We start from the raw sequence: 25,570 nt of genomic DNA, 5'->3' as shown, positions 1-25,570 counted from the left end.
CCAAAATCCAAAAAAAATCTGGAATCCAAAACACTTCTGGTCCCAAGCATTTTGGATAAGGACTATTCAACCTGCATCATGTTTTGGAGTTTGCTTTTTATTCCCAGTAGACATTCCCATGAATAGATATAGTTATTTTAATGTTCGTGTAATATTTAGACATGTTGATAGATGACATTTGGCCTCATCATTCCTTGTTTTTGATATTTGGATTAATTTCATTTATTGGCTATTTTGACTAGTGTAGTTAAAAACATCTTTGAGCAAAATTATTTTTTCATCTAGATTGTTTTTTGGGGAATTCCTTAATGAAATTCCTAGGTTAAGTAGTTTTATTCCTCTTGTAATATGATTGTAAGTATTTTTTTTTTTTAAATGAAGAGGCCACACCTAGTGGTAATGTATGAGCTCTTTTTAGATAATGTTTTTTTTTTTTTTTTTTCATTTTCAGTTAAATTCTCTTTGATTTAGAACCAAGGTAGCAAGGGAAAGAAATGACAAGCCAGGTGTGGTGGCACATGTCTGTAATCTCAGTGACTCAGGAGGTTGAGGCAGGAGAATTGCAAGTTCAAGACCAGCCTCAGGCACTGTTGCATATGGTACAGCTGTGGCTGTCCATTGCTTACCTGGTCTTTGCGTCTCCAGCCACACTTTCAGCAGCATACGCAGTACCTCTTACTTCAGCCAAGTTAATGCTCTCAGCCTGCAGATCTAATCCCTCACTACTCAGAACAGCAGGGGCTTCAGTCTCCTGCAAGACAAAGACCAGTCACATAGTTGGGGAATACAGAGCCCTTCAGGACGTGGCATCTGTTTCCCTTTCTAGCCTTGTCTTTGGCTGCTGCCCAGATGCACTCTCTGCTCACCCTGAAGGCACTGTTTTCAGTTGGAATGTACACGCTGTTCCCTCCATCAGATGTGAGCCTCGCCTTTGCCTCCTGGCATCCCCTCACTCATCCTTGGAGACTGCTCAGTCTCCAGGGCTGTCCTCCTCCTACTAGCCCTCTTACCTGCCTTACCCCATTCTCAGCATTTTCTCCATCTTCATGAAAGTCGTTGCTACCTATATTAAAAACTCTGTGTGACTTTTTTTCATGTTCTCATTTAGCTGGTGAGCCCATTGAGGCCAGGAATTTCATCAGTCATTTTTTTAATTTACCTTTTAATACAGTGACTAACACATAGTTCACCCCCAGTGAACATTTTCTGAATGAATGGAATTATTATTTTGGTTTACTCATCTATAAATAGACTACTTATAGGTATGTCTACTTCTTTGGAAATTGAGAATCCATTTTTGGTGCATATGGTAATTCTCCCCCCTGCTCTCCATTTCCCCAGTTGTTTATTAACTAAACTGTAAACCCTGGACTGTAAGTTCTGAGGAAATGTCTAGTTCACCACCATATTCTCAGTGCTTAATACTAATACCTGGTACCCAGTGAGCACTTAATAACTATTTGTGTTAAATGAGTTAATAGATGAATAAATGAAACATGGAGAAAAGGTGCTAACCATGTACCATATCACAGAAAATTGGGAATTTTCTGCATGCATGCATACATATATGTTCTATGTTATTCACCGTTCTATGATGTGTCTCTTTAACTCACTGCTTTTCCTGATAACTTCTGTGTCTTCTGCCTCTGTCATTTCATGACTCTGAGGACCAATTTGAGTCATGCCATCCGCTGCTCTTTAATTGGAAAACTTCAACCACAAACTAGGAAGCTAACGCCTGCTGTAGTGAGTAAGATAGTCCCCCCTCTTCCACAATAAGGAGGCCAGAGTCCCTGGGGCTGACCTCCTCCTTTATCAGTAACATCAAATTTAAATCCATATCCTGTTCTGGAGAATAAATAACTGAGTTTGCATGACTGAGCTGATTTATAGAGATGTGATGCTATCCAGAACCTGCTGCCAAAACCTGAAGAAGTTGTTTTGAGGGAAGCTTGAAGTATTGGCAAAGAGATCAGCTCCCTTTGCCTGTGTTCAGTATACTTGTGTTTCATTTCTTGGTGTCTTGGTGAGAATTTGGATACTTTTGTTCATAACCTGTTACAAGGAATAAAAAAATTTCCATTTATGAATTAGTTTTTCTCCTGGATTAGTATTTCTGTTAAAAAGCTTTATAAAGAATTGAGAAGCTGGGGCTGGGGCTGTAGCTCAGTGGTAGAGCACTTGCCTAGCACATGTGAGGCACTGGGTTTGATCTTCAGCACCACATTAAAATACATAAGTAAAATAGAGTTATTATGTCCATCTACAAAAAGTTAAAAGAAATGAGAAGCTAATTAATGGAGGGGCAGGAGTTGTATTGTGTTGTAAGAGGATAAGAATTATCTTCAGTTGTGTGGGAGATGGGACGACTTAAAAACAACCACCACCACCTGGATTGGCAGCAAGAGTCCTGCTTGGTTCATTAAAAAAGGTGTCACAAATTCTTAGGCTCAAGATTTCTATTAGAGGCTTGCTGTGTGAGAGCTAAAATCTTCATTGAAATTAGAATGATTGAGCCAATCCTTGTGTGTTGAAGTTGTCATCAGCGCTCACCGCTCTCCAGTGCATCCTTTTCCTGATGCAGGAAGGACCGCAGGAAGCTTTGTAGTCCAGAGCATCATTCAACCTGTGTTTCAGGGCTAGCTGGAAACAACAGTGCCAGCTCAGTGGTTGCGTGTCTCAGTGGAGAGGCTGAGGAGCTGGGCCACAGTGTTGTGCCCATGGAGTAGGTGGTACAAAATGAGGCTGGCCTCTGTCAGGACATGGGTGAGCATCCCAGGGGCTCAAGAAAACAACCTGGCACACAGGAGAAAGCTGAAAGAGCACCAGGCGAGGGCAGAGGAGGGCCGTGGCTTGGGTCCGGTGTAGTTGGGCTGTTTCTTTAGCTCCCTACTCAAGGGTCATTCCTTGGCTCTGAAATTCAGGGGAAGCTGATTAATTCTCAAATGCATGTAGAGACTCATGCATGTACTTTCCCTCTTCCTCTCTGCCATGGGCAGCATGATGGCTAAGAATGAGCTGGAGACTGTTTATAAGGATCAGTGATGGCAGGGGGGACACCAGACCTGACTGGAGTGGGTGAGTGCGTGTTGTTTGGGCATGCATGAATTTAGGATTCTCCTGCTACTTGGAAGAGAGGGATTTTTCTGTTTTGTTGTTGCTTTGCTCCCCCAACCCTCAGTGAAAAGGACTAAAAACACATTTGGATGAGAGACAAGCTGATCAGACCCCAGAGAGAAGAGCAATGAGATGGGGAAGGAGATGACTGGGCTGGGTAGTGGCTGGACCATGGGGCTGTGAGGCAGAGGTCTTATGTTCTAGTTCTGGGTCTGCCAAAAATTGATTACCATCAGAATTGAACCTTGAGCATGTCATTTGGATGCAAGGGCTTTAGATTATTTAGAAAACAACAAGGTTGGCTACCAAATGTGATATGATATGGACTTTTCCTCAATCTGAAGCAAAATTGGCAGAAGGAAAATGGCTGCGTGATTGACTTTTCATGATGCTAAGTGTACTCAGTTTAATAGACTCTCCTTTATTCTAATATTGGGTCCATTCTTTTTTGTTTTAATTCTTTTTTTAAGTGATAATGAAAGCAGATAGTGGTTGGATTGCTTTTCTTTTATAATGACTTGACTTGGCAAAATAAAAGGTTGGCAACAATGTTTCAATCCTTTAAATTCTTTTTGAAATTTTAATGGTACACAGAATCTCTACTCAGACTGAATGACCTTTAAAATTCCTTCCAGTTCTAGCAGTTGGGGATTCTAACCTTTTCTTTCCACTTGTGACTGTGAGGTGAGAAATTCAAGTGTCAGTTTATATTTGCATCCTGGAACAAGCTGTACTTTTGCCCAGAAAAAAATCGTAGTGCCCATATATAAATATTATGGGTGCCTTATTTTCTTTGGAATAAAACCTGAAGCATTTATTTAAATCTTAATTTAACCAAAGATTAGAACAGCAATAGTGGAGAAACCTTTGCTGGTGTACATTGCTGGTGGGGATGTAAGTTGGCTTAGTGTAGGGGTCAGCAAAATTTTTTTTCCTTTTGAGATGGGAATTGCATAGGCTGGCCTTGAGCTCCTGGGCTCAAGTGATCCTTCTTCCTCAACCTCCTGAATAGTTGGGACAATTGATGTACACCATTGTATCCAGCTTATACATTTTTTTTCCATAAAAAGCCAGATTGGAAATATTTTAGGCTTTATGGGCCATGTAAAGTCTCTGTCATATATTCTTCCCTTTTCCTCCTCTTCCTCTTTCTTCTTTTATTTTTTAAACAACTCTCTAGAAATATAAAGACATCACGGGTTTGATTTGGCCTGTGGATCATTATTAACTATGCCCTGGTCTAAGTCTCTGGAAGGTAGTTTAGCTGTATCTGTCTAAATTACAAATGCCCAGTTACCATAGACTGAGCAATTCTATTTGCAGAAATTTATCTTAGAGATGCAAATATAGCTATTCAAAGTGACCTGTGTACAAAGTTGAAATAACAAAACATTGAAAGCAATCTAAACATTCATTAACAGGTTCTGGTTAGGATATCTATACAACAGTATATGATAAGAGTCTTTTTAAAGCCTATGGCATGGATTAATGCTTGAGATATACCATGAAGTGTGTGTGTGTGTGGGGGGGGAGTACACTGATATATACCATTTAATAGTTTTAAAAGAATAGCATGTACACATGTTTGCTTATACACACATTTGTTTCTTTGTATAGAACATTTGGAAACTGTAACTTAGGAGGATAATTGAGTGGCTTAGAGATAAAGATGAAAGAGGCAGTTTATGTAAATTAGTAGCTTATGAATTTAGTGCTATGTACATGTATCATCTGTTCAAAAAACAAATTGAATTTTTAAAAAACAACTGAAATGAGGAAAATAATGGTAATCCCTTGTGTGAAAAAATTCAAAGAATAGTTGTTTGAAATAGATCTGAATCTTTCTTCAATTACAGGTGAACCTGTGCTGCTTTGAAAAATGTACGTGTTTAGTTCCCTTCACAGGAAGATTTTTTAGCAGAATAATATTTCTTTGTCAGCTTTTGATCATCTAAAGTGATGTAACATCCACCTCGAGAGGTTGGTTTGCATGTTGTGCTGTTGGCAGTGTTCCTTCTGATTTTGGAAATTGTGTAAGTAGTCATACTACAAGTCACCTTAAGAATTAATATATGTGAAGATAGTTAAGTTTGATAAAACAAGATCTATAGCTGCTGGAAGCCTCACTGAGACTTGTCTAGCACCTTAGTTTTCTGTTTCCTAAAAGGTATCTGTAGGTTAGGCAGCTAGCAGTGACAAAGCCTTAACTTAGACCTGCTCACCTTTGCCCACACTGCTGACATGGATGAGGCTGTGCCTCTAGTGAGTATTATTCTGTATGTTCTAAACTTTTCTTTTTTCTATTTTTTTCATATTGAAGATCAAACCCAGGGGCTTACATATGCTAAGCAAGTACTCTATAATAAAGCTTCATCCCCAGCCCATTTTTATGTTGAGACAGGTCTTGTTAAATTGCCAAAGAAGGCCTTGAAATTGTGATCCTCCTGCCTCAGCCTCCTGAGTAGCTGGGATTACAAGTGTAGACCACTACACCAGGTTTTTTTCCCCTATATTCTTGACTGACTAAAAGGCAAACATGTGGAACATGGTTCCCCAGCAGTCACTCATCCTCCTTTGCTTCCCACCATGCCCCCGTGTTCTGCTATGTTGTCTGTTATCTGTCCCAGACTCCCACCTGGGGGATTCCTGCTTGGCTCACTGAGCAGTTCTTGCTCTTTACCATGACCAGAGGCCGTGCCACTTCCTTGGCTCTCTGAGACAGCTGAAGTGTGGGACTAATAAACCAGCCCTCCCTCTTGTGGAGGGAAGGATTTGCTATGGGAAGGAGATTGTGTGAAGAAAGGATATAGGTTCACTGGTGGGCAGACCGTGAGCTGAAGATGGAGAGGAGATGCGGGTGGTAGAGTGCGTGGATAGCTCCGTAGCCAGTTCTCCTCCTCTCCCTCTGTCTGTGTCTTACAGTTCTAACCAAAGAGACAGACAGTTTGTGTTCTCACCCCTTGAGCCTGGCTGGCCTTGTGACTTTGGCTTTGGCCAGTGGGATGCAGTGGGATGTACTACTAGTGATGGATGTATGCCAGGCCTCAAGAAGCTTGCCCCTTTCTCCTGTCTCCCTTTCATATCCAACATTGCCAAGAGAACACGCTCATAACAGAGCTAAAATGGGCCTGCTTTTCCTGGCCAAGCATTTCCTAATTCACCCAGCAACCATCTGACCCCCTGACTGATAATGACACCAGGGTAAGTCATTCCAGCCAAGCTCAGCAGAACCACCCAACTTACTGCTCTGGACACCTGAGCTGTTAAACACTGGCTGTTGTGGGCTAGGAAGGTTTTCTGATAATTCTTTCTGCAGAATTATTGCGAAAAGATAATGGATACCAATGGGGATGATGGAAAATGGACAGGTCGATGGCTCTGTGTTCAGAAATGGAGAAATCAGAGTTTTCTTTCTTGTCCTGTATGACTGTTTAAAAACATGGAGAAGTATTTCTGGTACAAAAGAAAAGAATAAAACAAACCAGCTAGAACTAAGTCCCAGCATCAGAAAATACTGCACAGTTGGTTAGATGCTAAAAGGAAAAGTAAACCTTAGGCACGGACTGAAGGTAGCAGAGTGTAGAAGTGTCTATGTACACAATACTCTCATTTCAGAGATGGCTGCCCTTTCCTCTGGGAGCTGTTTAACTTAATCTTTTGGGATTTTTCCCATCTTACTGTGGGATCATGGGTTGCTATTATAATTTTACTTATGAATTTATTCAAATTTCCAAATATGAGATAATTCTCATGCTTTATGATTGCTGTCATACTCAAGTGAGAGAACTGTGCTGGCCACTTGATGCAAAAAAAATTAACAAAGCACATTAAGAAGTTTGAAAGATACACTAATAAAAGAATTCAGAATATTTTATCCAAGTAACTCAACTTTTTGGGGGAAGTTTGTAAAGGACCCTTTGGTCACTTTTAGTAAGATAAATCATATGATGATGCCAATAGATGCCTAAATGCATTTGATAACATCCTTTTCTTAAAAATTATAGGGCCGGGGTTGTGGCTCAGTGGTATAGCACTTGCCTAGCATGTGTGAGGCACTGGTTCAATCCCTGGCACCACATAAAAATAAACCAATAAAATAAAGGTGTCCATCTACAGCTAAAAACAATTAAAAATTATCTTATAGGATATTATTTAAAATGATGTAAGAATATTGTAAATCAAAAATAATATGTGTGGGGCTGGGGATGTGGCTCAAGCGGTAACACACTCGCCTGGCATGCGCGGGGCATTGGGTTCGATCCTCAGCACCACATAAAATAAGGATATTGTGTCCACCGAAAACTGAAAAATAAATATTAAAAAATTCTCTCTCTCTCTCTTTAAAAAAAAAGGGTGTGCATCTACATACATGTACATAAATCTTAAACATCTAACATTATACTTAGTAGTGAAACACTAGTGATTTTCTTTAAAGTTTTATTTATTTATTTTTTTTTAAAGAGAGAGTGAGAGAGGAGAGTGAGAGAGAGAGAGAGAATTTTTTAATATTTATTTTTTAGTTCTCGGCGGACACAACATCTTTGTTGGTATGTGGTGCTGAGGATCGAACCCGGGCCGCACGCATGCCAGGCGAGCGCGCTACCGCTTGAGCCACATCCCCAGCCCCTAAAGTTTTAAATAAAAGACCCAGCATGGTAATCATTATTGTTCTGGACTATTTTGCCAGTGCAAGAAAGCATGAAACATATAAAGCGTAGCTGATAGTAGGAAGAAGAAAAATCTTTAAAAATAACCAATATAATTACATACCAATAAAAGTAAGAAAATCAAGAATTACTGGGAGCTCAGTTAAACTCATGAGTTTAACTAACTTTATACCAGCAATAATCTGTTAGCTCTAATGGGAAAATGCTCCCATTCTCAGTAATATCCCAAAGCATAAACTCCACAGAAAAATCTCGTAGAACACACTGTTTGACCTATGCAAACAAAGGAACATTAACTTGTAGATGTTTTTTTAAAAAATTTGAATTAATGAGGATTAAATAAGTTTCTGGATGTTAGAAGAGTGGATATTTTGCATTTTTTTTTTCCCCAATCACATTGGGAATTTTATGTAAGCCCATATAGTGCTGCAGAAAAGGTGAGGTTTGTTGCTACAGTCTTTTGGAGCTCAGTATGGTAATAGGTGCCGAAAACCTAGAAAGAGTCTCTGTCCCTTGCCTGCAAGAAACATAAAATTTGGCCACAAATGATTTAAACAATAAGAGGTTTAGGTTTATTGTCTCACTGTCCAGAAGTGGAGTGTTTCCAGGGGATTCAGCAGGTCAGTAACATCATAAAGGACTTGTATCCTTTCGTTTTCCTGCTCTAATGTCCTCTGTGTATGGGCTCATCTCCTTTGGTTTAGCTCCTGATCATCACAAGAAGGTTGCATCAGTTCCACGCATCACATCTTCACACATCTAGAGTTGAGAAAAGAGATCACACCTTTTTCGATGGGTTTCTTTTCATAAGGGAAGTCTTTTCCAAAAGCTCCCCCAGAAGACTTCTCATGTGTTACTGGCCAGAGTCGTGGTAAATGGCGGGTACAAAAACAGATGGGGCTAGATTAAGCAGCCCACAGCTTGGACAGTCAAGATATTCCTCTCCTTTGCTGGAGGAGGGGCACTCTGAGCACATGGTAGAACATAGGGTGAAAAACGTGATGGAATGTTTGTTTGCAGTAAAGAAGATGATGTGTGTGTGTTATGCAGGGACTGGCTTTGTGACTAGCAGTTCATACTCTTTGAATCAAGAATTTCAGTTCTAGAAGTTGATTTTAGAGAAAATAGTCACAGAAGTGAACAGAATTTTCTGAGTTCAGATCACAGCACGTTACTTACAACAATAAAAAATAACTACCGAAATATGTGGCACAGGTTTGATTTATCGTGTGTCCATGATAAACAGAATATTGTGAAACCATTAAAATTCTGTTTTCAGAGACAAACGACATAAAAACAATTCCCTATTGGATGTTCAGTAGGGAAAAAAAACCAAGATACAGAATTAAAACAAAATTCATCCCATTTTAATTTACTCACATTTGTACACTAAAATGCAAGAAATCAGGCTGTTGGTTTTCTTCTAGTATAGGTTATTGGTGATTTTCTCCTTTTTTGTATTTCTGACTTTTCTCCAGTAAGTAGATAATATTTCTAATATCAGAAAAAATTAAGAACATTAAAATTGCACACTTAAGATGTATCAGTTAGATTTTGCTGTATAATGAACTGTCCTAAAATGATATGATTTAAACACAAATAAATGATTTAGCTTACGATTCTGCAGGCCAGAAGTGGGAACTGGTCTCATGGGCAGTTCTTGTCTTAACTGGGACTGCTCATGTATCTGAGTCGCTTGGTGGGTTGGCTGGGGCCTGGCTGGGTGACTTCAGCTCATCTTTATGGTATATGTGTTCTCATCCTGTAGCAGGCTAGCCCTGTCTCATTCTGATGGTTGTAGAGCAGGCTTCCAAGTGAGTGAGCAGGAACTCAGCTTTAAAACTGGCACATCATTAATTTTGCCACATCCTGTTGGCCAAAGTGGTTTACATCCTAGCTTTAAGTTTTATTTATTTATTTATTTTTTGAGAGAGAGAGAGAGAGAGAGAGAGAGAGAGAATTTTAATATTTATTTTTTAGTTTTCGGCAGACACAACATCTTTTGTGTTTTTTTGTATGTGGTGCTGAAGATCGAACCCGGGCCGCACACATGCCAAGCGAGCGTGCTACCACTTGAGCCACATCCCCAGCCCTGGTTTTTTTTTTTTAATATTTATTTTTTAGTTGAACACAATATCATTTATTTATTTATTTATTTTTATGTGGTGCTGAGAATTGAACCCAGGGCCTCGCATGGGGTAGGCGAGCGCTCTGTCACTGAGCCACAACCCCAGCCCCCTAGCTTGAAGTTTTGGTAAGTCAGCTCTCTCCTGTGCTGAAAGAAGCCACATGATCATGCTGAATAGAGGATGTGGATACAAGGATGAGGGATGGAGAACTTAAGGCCACTTTTTGCAAATAATTGGTCACTATATTTTAAAAATCAAAACGTCTCTTACCCAGAGATGACAGAAATGATCATGAAGTACATGTCACATGTTCAGGTGATGGGACCTTTTCAGTAACCTCAAGTTTATTGGGAAGATTCTATCTTCTTATTCATGGCTGGTTGAGAGTTTAGGGACAGCTTGTATCTCTCGAAGTAGCACTAAGCGTAATCAAGTTGTTTTAGAAAGGAAGGAAACAAACTCTCCCTGAAAATGAGTTAATATTGAGGCACTCTCCTTTGGGTGTGCTGGTCACTCATCCTGCGTAGGTCTCAACATGGTGCTGAGTGCTGGAACCAAATCCAGAAGCAACAGGCTGGACCCTTGCTGTGGGCAGGGCTTCCCTACTGTTTTCATCCTTTGTCCCTCAGGAGTGGGATTTAGGAAGAAACCTTGGTGTGAAGACTCAGATGTGTAACTAAGATGACAACCCCCTTCCCTCCTGATGTGTGGTCCTCCGGGCTGTGGCATCGTTTGCAGAGAGTTGATAGTGGAGAGGTTTCTGATGCTTCTTATCCGGGAGTGACTGGGCACCCTTAGGGGACTTGTGGGGATCTGAAACTTTAGGATGAGCATGATCTATTTTCTGAGAACATCGTTTTGTTTTTATGTTTTTAAGGTATTTATTTTGAAGCAATTTTAGATTTACATAAGAGTTGTTTGTTAGCATTTCTCCAGAGACAGAACCAGTTGCTTATGTGAGAAGAAATTTATAAGGGCAGTTGGCTCACACGGATATAGGACTGAAAATTTCCATGATTTTTAGAACCAGAGAAGCTGATAGTGCAACTCAGTCTGAATTGGGATGCTTCAGAGGTATGGAAGGAGTGGGAATCACTCAGGAGTAACCCCCAGTCCAGGAGCCCCCGAGGGACCTTTAATTTAAGTCCCCAGAGTCCAGAAGCTGGAATCTGATGTCCAGGGGCAGCAGAGAAGAGCAAACTGCTTGGGGAAGGAGAGAATCCTCTGAATCCACTGACTCGCATTACCAATCTCTTGGAAACATCCTTAAGACACACCTAGAAATTATGCTTCACCTGCTATCAAAGAATCCCTCACCAAGTCAAGCTGACACCCCAAATTAACCATTATAGGTTGCAAATGTGGTTTGAAGTTCTTATATAGTTTTCTACTTGGCTTCCCTTCATATTAATATCTTAAATGACCATGGCACACCTATCAAAACTAAGACATTTGCATCAGTATAACACTATAAACTTTAATTGTTCGCCACAGACTTTATTCAGATTTTCACAGTTTTTCCATTAATGTTCTTTCTGTTCCAGGAGACAGTTCACATTGTATTTGGCTGTTATAGCTCCTTTGTCTCCTCCAGCGTAAGAAGTTTTTTTTTTTTTTTTTTTTTTAATCTCCTCTCGTTTTGTATGACCTTGGCATATTTGAAGAATAGTGTTCATGTACTTTGTGGAATGTCCCTTAATTGGGATAGTCTAGTGTTTCCTCATGATTAGGCTGAGGTTATGAATTTTGGGGAAGAATCTAATAGGGATGATGGGCCCTTTTTACTGCATTCAGTCGTGGACTACATGATATCAGCATGGGTTCCCATTGGTTATAACCCTGACTCCTTGTTATAAGACAGTGTCTGCCAGCTTATGCTTACCGTAAATCTGCTGTTTTCCCCCTTTCCATCATTAATTGATTGGAAAGAAATTACTAAGTGCAACCCACACTCATGGGGAGGGAAATTAAACTTCATCTCCCGGAAGGAGGAGTATTAAATAATTTGGGGGCATATATTAATCATAGTAATTAATAATATTTTAAAAATATTTTAGGCAGATATTTAAAATATTCTGTGCAAATATTCTATTTCTTTATAAAGTTTCCCTTGTTAACTTTAGTATTCATCTATGGCTTTTTCTAGAGCAGTTATTACTATGGTGTTTTAATGGTGATTTTCTATTTCCCTCATTCCTTCTGCATTTATTATTTGGAAATCTTTCGTAAAGAAGATTTCACCCTTCTGTTATATTTACTTGTCTAGCCATATTTATACCACTATGGGCTCATGGATATTTGTTTTATTCTTTGGGTCATAATCTAAAACAATCTTTTGTGTTTGTTTTTGTTTTTTACCCCAGTTGTTCCAGCTGTGGCTACTGGAAACTCTTCATCATTTGACTCGTATGTCTATTTGACATGCCCCTGTCTCTCTCCCCACCCACTGTACTTTTAAGCACTTTCTTACTTCCTAGCGTTCCAAGATGCTCTAAGCTTATCTTGTATTTTTCTTGCTCCAGTCTTGAGTAAGCCATTTCTTCGAGAAGCCCCTGTTTCTTTTATTGGAAGATGGAACAGACAGTCCCAGACTCAAAATGGTTTGTCTTGTGATCTTTTTTTGACTTTGTGCTGGTGTGAAAGGGACCCACACTCAGTAGAGAACGTACTTTGAATTTGAATTGGGATGTTTTCCTGGGCTGGCAATGTGCAGGAGATACTTTCTTGCCATCCAGGCAGCAGCCATGTGATCCTGAGGGTAAACCACCGGTGCTCTACAGTGCTCTCTGTTGTCATCACTTTTTGGATGTTGTGATTTCACATCCCATCCTGTCTTCGGGGTTTACTTGAAATATTCAATACTTTATTATGAAATAGGCCTTGTGTTAAATGACTTTGCCCAGCTATAGGCTATGTACGTGTCCTGAGCCTACTTAAAGTAGGTTAGGCTCAGCTGTAATGTTGGGTAGATTAGGCATATTAAATGCACTTTCATTTTATCATGTTTCAACTTATGATGAATTTATTGGTTTGTGACCACATTATAAATTGAGGAGAGGAGCACTCATATATATTTTATGTATATATAAATACACCCATATTTCTGTGTCTATGTGTTTAAAACAATAGTCATGAGCTATAATGATAATATAGCATCACTTTTGCCTGATAACTTTTTTTGTGGGAAATGATTTTAAGCATTTTTGATGAGAATGAGCATGGATAGTAGATTAGGACTGGTTTTGGCTGTAAACCAAAGAAAATTGAGCCAACAGCAGTGTAAACAAACTGGGGCCTACTCTTCTCACACACTCATCCTGGGCAGTTGGAGGCGGATATTGGCACAGTAGACTGAGACAGATTAGGCCTCCTTGACCCTCTTGGCCCTTTCCCATGGTGGCTGCTGAAACAGTGCATGAGGCTATAGGAGGACAAAGGCTTCCTTTGCGAGATCCTTTCTCTCTTCCTTGGGAAAGAGCATCATCTCATCTGACTTTGATAGGTCCAGTCATAGAGGCCTCCTTTTTTTCTGTCTAATTTTTCTCATTTGTGGGATGGGAGAACTGAATGATGATCTAGATAAACCTTAACATGCTGTAATCCCAGGTTGCTACTCAAAAAAGGCCGTGTTGGGAAAGGTGTAGAAATGCCATGCATGGGAGAAAGATGATTGTTCAGTGATAACAGGGTACGTTGGAGGAGAATGAGGCCCCAAACAGGAGTGGGGGGCCTCATTACTGCTCTGTGAAGTCTGTTCTTCATCTTATGTTTTCTAACCACCATTTCTTAAGAGCTACAAGGAATCTCTGTAAATGAAGTTTATTAGTCTGTTTTCAGTGGCTATAATGGCATATCTGAGACTGGGTACTTTATAAAGAATGGAGCTCCAAAACCATGAGCTTACCGTTTTGGAGCTAAATAAACTTCCAGTGTAAGAGGTTTTTTTTTTTTTGAGTCTGAAAGTCTGAATAGCATAGCACTCACTCTGCTGAAGCTGCCCTATCCTCCTCTGGCTGAATCACATCATGGAAGAGAACAAGGTGGGGGATGCATGTGGAAGAGACATAGCAAGGCAAGATAAGAAGCCAGAGCATTTCAGGGTTGGACTTGCTCCTTTGTAACAACTTTCCCACAGAAACTACATTAATTCCTCCTAAGGGCAGACCTAATTACCACCCCACCTCTTGAAGTTTCTGTCATCTCTCAGATTGCCTCATTGGGAATCACCTTCTAATACATGAACCCTTGGGGACAATCCACATCCAAACCATAGCAAGTTGGGAACTCCAGCTGGAGGGGTGGGGACTGAAGATAAGAGAGACAGATTTGCTGAGAAGGGTGCCAGATTAACACAGTCTTTCTTTTTCTTTTAGATTCCTCTCATTTTTTTCTCTTCTTTTTTTAAATCTGTGCACTACCATTATACATAATACAGCAGGATTAGTTGTTGCATATTTGTACGTGCACACAATATTACAATATAATTTGGTTAGTTTCACTCCCCAGAACCTCCCCTTCTCCTCCTCTGCTCCCTGTTAACTCAGTCATCGTAGACCCCACCGGAAGTTCTCTCTGGGTTCTGGTTTGCATCTGTCAGCAATTCTAGAATTAGCAGACCTGTTTCTCTCATCTAGATGTCAAAAGAAGGAAGTTTTGGTCCTAGCTGGGGTCAGAGAATGGTCTCAGGCTGAGAGGGTAGAACACAGTGCTGCCCATATCTTGCCTCCAGTGGGGGCAACTATTCTGTTTTCTTCTTTCTTTCTTTCTTTCTTTCTTTCTTTCTTTCTTTCTTTCTTTCTTTCTTTCTTTCTTCTTTCTATTTATTTATTTAATATATGACAGTGGAATGCATTACACTTCATATTACACATATAGAGCACAATTTTTCATATCTCTGGTTGTATATAAAGTAAGTTATGTAGAAACTCTTTATGACATATTCCATCCTGAGAATACAGGGTTGATGCTGTTATTAGCCCCTTAATAATGGTAAGCAAATGGAGGTTAAGGAACTTGCCCTGGTCATGCACCTTATAAAAGGATAGGACTTCAATCCTGATAAATGATTGAACCTTAGCATCAGCCTAGACTCAGGACTGGATTCCCTTGTGAGCACTTTCTTTCTGGGTGGAGGATGTCCTCTTTAAGGGATAGGGTCGCTCGTAATCCAGAACAATAACGTTTTCCAATTTTGGGTGATAAAGCTGGGTGTTAGTCTTGGCTGGGCCGCTTTCCTGCTCTGTACCCTTTGGTAAGTTAGTTCACCTCTCTGAGGCCTCGTAGGCCTTCTCAGCACTCTTGTTCTAGGAACTTTGCAGCAGAAACACCAAAACAGAGATAGCATTCAAAGACAGGTCCAGATGATAGGAGCATTATTGTCCACTCAGATTTCAGGGTCACTTACATTTGGCCATGATGGACAGTTCTGCCAGGAAGTTGTGCTATTTTGTTCAGTTAGGGCTAGATGGTATCCAGGGGAAGTCCCCACAGAAGCCGTGAGGTTTCCTTGGATGCTGAGTTGGAGCTGTGCTCATGACAGGTAAACTCCATGACATATTTCCATTGAATGTTTTGAGGTCGTGGGGCTTTTGTGGCTGACCAGCAAGTGTGGGGACTGCAGGGTCATTGTCCCTCCCTGGTGCAGACTCCAGGCCCCCTGCCACATTATGTGAGTCTCCCTAGATGTTCTTTGAGGTGTTTGTAGAGGGATGTGCTGGGGCAGCGGGTGTTTTTAGCTGTGGTGTATGGGTGGGCTGGTGAGGCAGGCGGGACAAGCCAGAGGTGACCTCTGTACTTTTCCTGACATCAGTGATGAAGCCTGGTGCCACAGATATTTTTCCAGATACTTGTTTCCCCCATCCCCTGCCCAGAATAAAGGAAAGGAGAACCAGAAGATGTTTGCCTTTGAGAATAGAATTCACCCGAGTACTGTTTCCCTTCTCTTTTCACGTAAGACTTAAAAAAAAAAAAAGCGAAGGGTTTTTGAACTTGGCTGAGTTTCAGCTCTTACCCTGAAGCAGCCTGTACTATACTTCAGCCCTTTGCTTGATTCTGCAGTGACGGATGCTCTGGTGCAGGGCCTAGTAATTGTGTTATTGTGCCAGCTCCTCTGGCAGATGGCTTTATTTTTCTTGTGTTATTTTCCCCATTTCCCATGTTCTTCCTTGTACAGTTGTGTCAGAAAGAAACAAACAACAAAAATGTACCTATTTAAATTTTTTTTTCTATTGTTGATTTGGAACATACCTTGATTCTAGCCAGAGTGTAGTATGGCTTTTGTTCTATTCAGAAAAATGATTTGGGCACTTTATTTCAAAGTATAAGTCCCTAAGATGATGATTGAGGGTTGCAAGGAAACTTGGTTGTGTTTGGGTGGTGAGTTAAATTGAGTTTAGTGATAATGAAGCACTAAATGTACATTGAGGACATGTTCATGTTGCTCAAGTTTTTAAATCTCGAGAGAGATGGGGTCATGGTGATGTGAATGGTAATGTGTTAACAGTAAAATTACTAACCCCAGCATTTGTTCTTTACCATATTCTAGAAAGCATACTCTGTTTAGGGAACATGCTAAAAGCTTGTCATCAAGAAAGCTGGTTTTTAGACTACCTCCAAAATTAGAATTCACATACTTACAGCTTTAAGTTTTGAAATACTTGAAGAATTTTATTTTTCTTATGGTACTGGGGCATGAACTCAGGGCTTTTGTATGTCAAGCAGGCATTTTACCACTGAGCTCATACACAGCCCTTTTTTTGTTTTGTGTTTTTGAATCAGGGTCTCACTGAATTGCTGAGGCTGGTCTTGAACTTGCAATCTTCCTGCCTCAGCCTACCAAGTTGCTGGTATTAAAGGCATGTGTCATGTATCTAGCTGTGAGATTGTTTTTAATAAATAAAATAGAAGGGAAAATGGTTCTTCCACTCCATTATATTTCTGCCTTTATACTAATGAATGTGACCAAAACATTTGCCCTTTGAACCAGGCCCAGTGTTTCATGTATCTCAGGGCTACGGCTTTATTTATTTTATTTATTTATTTATTTATTTATTTTGGTTCTGGGAATTGAACTCAGGAGCCACATCCCCATTAGGGCTACAACTTTTAAAGAGCTTTATTGAGGTATAATTTATAGATAATAAAATTCACCCATTGTAAATTCAGTGATCTTTTTTGTGTGTGTGTGTGTGGAATTTGTGGAGTTACGCATTCAACTCCATAATCCACTTTTAGGACATTTTCATTACTGTAAGAAGTTGCCTTGTGCCTACTTGCAGTCAGTCTCTCCTCCCACCCCCAGCCCCAGGGTCTGCCAAGGTGGGCTGGAGAAGAGGTTAACCCTGGGCTCTGTCCACTAATTTGATGAACCTCAACCATAAGCAGAATGGATCAAAGATACACAGGTGGTCAGTGTTGGAAAGGGTTAAGACTTTATATCCCTTTGCCCACCAGAGGATTCCTTAGATTGCTCATGTTGTCAGATAACCCCGTGTAGCTCCCAGGCATTTCCAACAAGAAAGAGCTTATTATTTCTCTAGCCCATAGGATCCATTCCTGGATAAGAAAATTATTTTTGGTATGGAGCCTAACTTGGCCTTGCCTGTAATTTTTTTTAAATAACTTTATTTTATTTATTTATTTATATACTTTTTAGTTGTAGTTGGACAAAATACCTTTATTTAATTTATTTATTTTTATGTTGTGCTGAAGCTCAAACCCAGAGTCTCACACAAACTAGGCGAGTGCTCTACCACTGAGGCTCAACCCCAGCCCCTTATTTATTTTTAATGTGCTGCTATGGATTTAATCTAGCCTCACATGTGCTAGGAAAGCACTTTGCTACTGAACCACAACCCCAGCTCACCTGTAATTTTCACCCATCGGTGATACAAAACCGCAAGCACCATTCTTTTTTTTTTTTTTTTTTTTTTTTTTTGAGGAGAAAGAGAGAGAGAGAGAAAGAGAGAGAGAGAGAATTTTTAACATTTTATTTCCCAGTTTTCGGCAGACACAACATCTTTGTATGTGGTGCTGAGGATCGAACTCAGGCCGCACGCATGCCAGATGGGCGCACTACCGCTTGAGCCACATCCCCAGCCCCAAGCACCATTCTTAATTTGAAGTTATTCAACTACTTTAAGCCTTCACCTGTACAAATACCTTCTTTCTATCAATTGTTGTATATTTAATTTAGATTCCAGACTTATAGCCACTTCGGTCACTTTTTTCTGGACATGATTTTGATTGTGTCTTTTGTATCCAAATTCAGCCCATGTGTAGACACCAAGTGGGTCAGTGGAAGCTGAGGTTCAAGGAGGTTAAGTGGCTGGGAAGGTTTGGTGGACCTGTCTGTTCCTTTGGTGTGAACAGGGACTGCCTGGCGATATTAACTGCTTAGCAGCTGTGCTGCACTGTTGGTATTCATTGATTTTTGGTTGATCAAAACACCATTTTTTTCCTTCTATGGACTTTGGTCAAGCCAGTTCTCCATTATGTCTTCTTATATAACTGCTGTTTCAAACATAAATGCAGGGATTTATACTTAATAGTATTGTTTAATATTATGGTAACACTCATAACTAGGCTCTTTTGAGAACTTACTGTATTTATCTTGTTGGGTTTCCCCACAAGATTTGCCTTTGGGATCACTTTGAATGAATCTTGTTTCTTCCCTTTTCTTGGTTTATCTATTAAGAGAAGTTTGCATATCTAGTTCCTATCTGGGTCTCCTCTCCTCTCAGATATATTTTGATTTTGGCTAGTTCACAGTGGAGGTAGTTGTGTAGAAGGAACACCCAGGGGCAGTTTCTGTGTTTATGTCCATGTACTCCTCCATGTCCCTCCTTTTGCAGTCTGAATGATTATTTTCAAGTCATTAGGGCCCTTTCCATGCTGTGGACTTGGGTCTCTCAACTGCTCCTCATCAGAAAGTGAGATGCTAATTTTTTTTTCCATTCATGACAGCAGTAGAATGCATTACAATTCTTATTACACATACAGAGCACAATTTTTCGTATCTCTGTATATAAAGTATGTTCACACCAATTTATGCCTACATGTACTTTGTTTTTTTTTGCATTACAATTCTTCATATACATATAAACCACAATTTTTCACATCTCTGTTTGTATATAAAGTATGTTGACACCCAATTCAAGTCTTCAGTGAGATGCTAATTTAAAAAGTGTTGTGGTTTTCATTTTCCTGAGCAATTCTGGAGAACCTGACTTGACTCAAAAAACAGATTCAAAATAGGAGAAAATATTTGCAAATGATGTATCAATATACCTGACAAAAAAAACCTTGTATCTAGAGTATATGAATGACTACTGCAACTTAATGAAAGCAAATCATTGAGAAATTGGCAAATGATTTAAGTAGGCATTTCTTCAGAGATGACATGGGTTGCTAGTAAGCTCATGAAGGTATGCTGAACATCACTGGTGATTAGGAAAGGAAAATTAAACCATCATGAGATCTACTTCATAATTCTGTGAGTGGCTAAAATTAAAAAGACAAGCAAATGTCAATGAGGATGTAGAGAAATCGGAACTCTAATACCCTGCCAAGGGCCTATAAGATGGTATAGCTATGTTAGCTTGGCACTTTCTCAAAATATTAAGCATAGAATTATTATATGACCCAGCATTCCATTCCAAGATATAAAACCAAGAGAAATAAAAATTTGTTCACACAAAAATGTGTCTAATTATTTGTCTTTTTATTGTTGAGTTGTAAGAGTTTCTTTTACAAATAATAGTTTGGACATAAATCCCTTATTAGATATATGATTTGCAAATATTTCCTCCTATTCTGTGGACGTTTTTTTCCACTTTGTTAATGATATCCTTTGCACAAAAGATTTTAATTGTGATGAAGTCTAATAAATTTTTTTCTCTTGTAACTTATGTGTTTGGTTCTGTATGTTTTTGAAGTGCTAAAACTGTTAGCTCATTTTTTTATTCTGGGCTGGTTGGTTGCTGTAATATGCCAGAGGAGTTAGCTGTAAGTAATTAAAATATTAATCTACCTTTGTCATTGAAGAACAGTAAGCCCACACAACTCTGAGGTTCAGTTTATTGGTGGTTTTCTTTGTTGAGTTTGGTTTCCCTACCCTACATTTACTCTAGAACTTAGCATGGTGTGATGTGTGTAATAGGTGCTCAAAAACAAACAAAAAAATCTTGTTGATAAAATCTAAGAAAGGAATCTTACTTTTGCTAAAGACCTAAACAGTATTTTGTGTGGGCTTTGAAGTTAGAGCTGAGTTCAGATCTTAGCTCTGCTGTGTATGTAGTCTTTCCTAAGCCACTTAATCTCCTCAGTTTCCACATCTGTAAAAAGAGATAATGTGTATATTGGAGTATTTTTGCAAAGACAGCATATAACACCCTTTGCTCATGTAGAGGTTCTACAAAGAGTGGTCATTTAATTGACCTGTATCTCAGTTTCTTTGTTTGGTAAAATGGGAATGATGCTTATCTTGAGCCATCTCAGCAGTGTACACAACTTATGAGCAAGTAGATTTTCTCTGCTTCTTTTGTTAAGTAAAATAGTCTGTTTTTCACAACCTCAGGAGAAATCCTTCCTTGGTTCCTAAACATCTATTTTTGTAGAATTCTTGTGGAAAAAACTTTGTTCAGACTAGTTGCACTATCTAATACAGCATCCATGTGGTTATTAAAATTAAAGTAAAAGTTCCTCAGTTGTTCTAGACACATTTCAAGTGCTGAGTAGACATGTGACTGGTTAGTGTGTCTATCACATTAGACAGTGTGATAGACAACATCGTCATCACTGCAGAAAGTGTTGTTAGCTCTGGATCATTTCACGTGACTTTTCTTCAACTGTGGAGCCCGTGAGGTGAGGCTTTTATAGACACTCAGTTGAGTAGCCCCTTTCCAGCACCTCTCTTGTCCTTCTGGGGTAATACTTAGGCCCAAGATTCTTGAGTGCTTTAAATCTTGAGAAACAAGGATTTACATATTCTAGGATGTGTTTTTTCTTTGTTGCTATTGTTATTTCAGAACTTCCAGCTTCCTCTCTGGTCACACTGTGCCTTTGTAATAAACTTGGCCATTTTACGTGACCAGTAGGGGCCTCTTGGCATAGTTTTGGTTAGGTGACTTTCACAGTGGCCTAGGAAGGGAAGCAACTCCCTAATTTTCTGAGATTTGGTTTAGAAAAAAGGAAACTTACGTTGCAAACAGACATTGAAGATTCTGGAAACTTCCAATTACAGAACAAGATAATGTCCTAGAGATGGGAGATTTGGGAGATAGTTTAACAAGGACTTCTTCCCCCTGACCATGCCTCTCTGCTTGTGAGACTATTAATCTGGCATCAGTCACCAGTCGATTTCTCTCTGGTGATTTTGAACACATTCTAGCATTCTTCTCTTTGACTTAACAAATAGGAGGAGAATAAAGTCCTTGTGTTGGCAGAATTGCTCTTATGCTGTTGTCTTTTTCTTTTTTTTTTTTTTTTTTTTGAGAATTTTGTAATATTTATTTTTCAGTTTTTGGCGGACACAACATCTTTGTTGGTATGTGGTGCTGAGGATCGAACCTGGGCCGCACGCATGCCAGGCGAGCGCGCTACTGCTTGAGCCACATCCCCAGCCCCTGTCTTTTTCTTTTTTAAAAAATATTGTTTTCACCTAAAGCTAAAAAATAAATATCTTTATTTTATTTTTATGTGGTGCTGAGGATCGAACCCAGTGCCTCACGCATGCCAGGCGAGCGCGCTACCACTTGAGCCACATCCCCAGCCCATGCTGTTGTCTTTTTCTTATTCTGATTTTCTGAATTCATGTTTCCTGTGAGCTATTCCCATGGATTTACTGATGAGTTCCCTGGGTGTGGGAATCACCTTGGATAGATAGCTCCCAAGGATAGTTTCCTTTTTACTTGACCCATGATAGGCCTCTTCATGAAAAAAGTACACAGAATCAGGGGCCATGAGTATGCGTAGGGTCAAACATTCTTTCCCATCTGCTGTTAAATAGTGTTGACCTGTCCAGGCAAGGCCAAGTGAATAAGCCCATAGTCGTTCCGAGGTGTGAAGAAGTGATTAACTTTACTTTCAGCCTTTCCAAAACCTAGATTCTAGCAGTTGTTCTTTGGAAAAGGGAGTTTGTGTGGTTAAGTAAATTTTCGAACAATGGGTTGAGCACAACTAAACAGGTGTCCCCCCTCCTCAAAGGGGCTTAGGGCCTTTAATATGTTAGTGGATATTGTAGCTATTCTAGTGAGAAGTATATTTCCCAAACTTACTCGACCATAGTACCCTGTGTTGGATCATTTGGTACTTGCTTGGGCTAAAGGTCAGTGGTTTGAGAAACAGGAAAACACCCACAGTGGGAGAGCGCAAATGGAGCAATCTTGTAAATACTTCTGCTTTTTGTTTCTCGGTGATTATTTTTAACCCAAGCAGTATTCATTTGAAATTCTCATAGATTCATGGGCTCATATTAGATAGAAGTGCCCCAAATCTTGCAGGATTAGCAGCATCATCTGGTTTGAAGAGAAGGTAATCCTTGTGTTTTTGTTTTTTTTTTTTTTTTTAATAAGGAAACTATTAATGAAGCTATTGATTCAGTTCTTTCTGGCATACATTTAGGGTCTGCTAAATATATTTTTCTGCCTTAAGGGGAAATTGGATTCTAGAAAATAAACTATGAGAGGCAATTCTTACGTTGAGAATTCATTAATGACTTTTAGAAGGCATCTAAAAATATAAGGGCAAATTTTGTTGAGAGGACAGGTTATTTGTGAATTTTGCTTCTATTAATATTTTTATGGGCAGATTAATTAAATGAACTTTTTAAAAAAAAAAAAACTATGTTAAAGTGTTAGGGCAGTGCCTGATAGTTATAATAATATTAGCTAACATTTCTTAAGTGGTCACAATGTGCCTGGCACTAATCTTTTTTTTTTTAATAGATGTTGATGGACCTTGATTTTATTCATTTATTTATATGTGATGTTGAGAATTGGATCCAGTGCCTCACACTTGCTAGGCAAGTGCTCTACCACTGAGCCCCAGCCCCATGCCTATTCTAAGTATCAAACATATGTTAGTCATTTAATTCTTAAAAGAATGCGACAAGGTAGCTGTTATTTTTACTACTATTTTACAAATAAGATTATAGTAGACATTTTCTAATAATGAGAGCTAGAATTCATTATTGGGTTGATGTTCATAAAACAGTGAATAGCAAAGCAGGTCTTACAGTTTCTTTAATTTTGACATAAAACTGATGTTCATAAAATCCTAGGTAGGATGCATTATATAATTGATTTTGTAATTAATTCTCCTTTAGATATCAGAGTTTTTTTTAAACTTCTAATTTGGAATTTTTAGACATTAGTAAATACAGTAAAAATGAAATTTTCTTTGATCTGTGTTTGATGCTAAGGATGCAAAGATGATGGAGCTCTGATTCCCTGTCCTCATCAAGATGTTATCAAGTAGGGAGGTGGTAAGAGCTTCCAGTGATCATTTCTTAAGCTATGACAGGAAAAGTGGTTTCTTGCTTCTTGTTTTTTGTAAATATGTTTAAGTTGTCAATGCATATTTATTTATTTATTTATGGTGCCAGGGATTAGACCCCAGGGCCTTGTGCAGGTAAAGCAAGCATTCTACCAGTCCTATATCCCCAGCCCTATTTTGTTTATTTATATGTAGTGCTGAGAATCGACCCCAGTGCCTCACATATGCTAGGCAAGCACTCCACCACTGAGCCACAACCCCAGCCCCCTGCATCTTGCTTTTAAAAATTAAAGAGAAAACTCTACAGGCTGCAGTGAGAATGGTCACAGTTTAAGAAGACACAGATGACTTCATGGTAGGCCCTAGCCATAAAGCCAGTGCCTTTGTTGGTTGAATCAACTTTAAAGAAAAACAGGGAGAGAAGGGCCAGGAGCCAGTGTCTTCCTGGGGAATTCTGTATGAAGGTCCATTTTAAGTTGGTGGGCAGGGCTTCTGGCTCTAGCAGCCAAACTGAGCCCTAACTGTAACCTGGCAGTGCTCCCCAGTGCTCCCCAAGATCCATCTTGCTACTTGGTGTGCCGCCTCCTCTCCCTTTTCCCCTCTGGGTGCTGACAGTGCACACACTGATTTGCTTGATAGTGCCCCACACGTCCCTTAGGCTTTGTCGACTTCTCTTCATTCGCTTTTCTTTCTGCTCCTTAAATTGGTTCACTTCAGTTGTCTTCTCTCCGAGTTTATTGATTCTCTTTTCTGCCTGTTCAGATCTGCTGTTGAACCCCTCTAGGAAATTTTTCATTGTAGTCATTGTACTTTTCAGCTCCAGAATTTCTGTTTCGCTCCTTTTATAATATCTATCTATTAATATTCTCATTTTATTCATAGATTGCTTTCCTGACTTCCTTTAGTTCTTTGTCTGTGGTTCCCTTTAGCTCGTTGAGAATACAGCAGTTCCCCTTTGTTTGTGAACAGGTTTCAAAACCCTCATTTGATGCCTGAAACCGTAGATAGTACCAAACTCTATAATTTAATGTTTTATCCTTTTTAACTAAGCACTTATCACATATTATAGCTGTAACTTTTGCGGTTTGAAGGTGAGGAATCAGAACTAATAAAAATTAATTTTTCCTTCACAATTTCATGGACAGAAGATTTGCTCTTAGGTAAGAGCTTTGTAATTTTAGTGCACATTTTTTTTGCCCTGTTTTTATTGAGGACTTTTGCCTTTTCACTTACAGGAGGCACTTTTTGACTTCTCTTCAGCACATCTGAATTGCCAGCAAAACTACTCTCGCACTTTGGAGCCAATATTCAGTAAAATCAGGGTTGTTTGAATGCTGTGATGGTGTGAGTTGATTGATCTGGTGACTAAGTATACACATCAAGGATACACTGAACAAAGGGATGGTTCACGTCACAGTCAGGACGGAGCAGAAGGTAAAAGACTTAATTACTCTAACAAGAAAGTCACAAAATTTAAAGACTGTTGAATTGTTTATGTTTGGCATTTTCCATTTAATATTTGAGAATGAAGTTGACACTGGTAGCTGCAACCACAGACACTGAAGCTGCAGACAACAGGGCTACTGTATTGATACAGTTGATTTAACATCTTTGATTAGTGATTCTAGTCTGGGTTTCCTCATCAGTGGTTTCTGACAGATTCCTTTTTTTCCTGTGAGTGACACATTTACCTGTTACGTGCTTCATGATTTTTCACTGAAATTTAGACATTCTGAGTGTTACAACAGGTTAACTCTGGAAAACTCATTTTCCCACTCTTCGGAGTTTAGGCTGTTTTGTTGTCGGGGGTGTTGTCCATTTGTGACTTTTCTAAGCTGTTTTTAGGGATATGTTTCTCATTTTGTGTGATCAGTGAAGTTCCTCTTGTGTCAGCCAGTGACCTGAAAAGACTTTCTTAATGTCTGGCTCCAAAAAGGGGAAAACATGCTCTTAGGGGGACTGGGGGTAGGGGTAGGTGTCATTTCTTAAGATTTCCCAGTTGATGCTCTCAGGGGAAGCTGCTGCTCCCCGTGAGGGCCAGCGCCAAGGCAGGCATCAGTGTCAGTCCCTCAGGTATTGCCACCCCAACCAAAATGCACATCACCAAAGTTTTGGAGGACAAAGTCCTACTGCCCACTCTGGTACCAGCCAACCACTTCAGGA

The 25,570-nt window shown here is 39.5% G+C and overlaps 1 protein-coding gene across 1 annotated transcript in view; it reads left to right on the top strand.

Moving 5' to 3' along the window:
* Window positions 1-24,690: 24,690 nt before the first annotated feature.
* The window catches only part of TMCC3 (transmembrane and coiled-coil domain family 3), a 215,199-nt gene continuing 214,319 nt past the window's right edge, over window positions 24,691-25,570 (top strand). Inside the window, exon 1 of the mRNA XM_081310144.1 lies at window positions 24,691-24,841. Coding sequence (XP_081166270.1) covers window positions 24,809-24,841 — 33 coding nt within the window. The 5' untranslated portion in view covers window positions 24,691-24,808. The remainder of the gene's footprint in view (window positions 24,842-25,570) is intronic.

The sequence above is a fragment of the Spermophilus citellus genome (genome assembly GCF_964194105.1).
Source record: "Spermophilus citellus genome assembly, chromosome: 10".
Classification (NCBI taxonomy): domain Eukaryota; kingdom Metazoa; phylum Chordata; class Mammalia; order Rodentia; family Sciuridae; genus Spermophilus; species Spermophilus citellus.
Note: the sequence above shows the minus strand (reverse complement) of the source record. Positions and strands in the feature narration are given on the sequence as shown.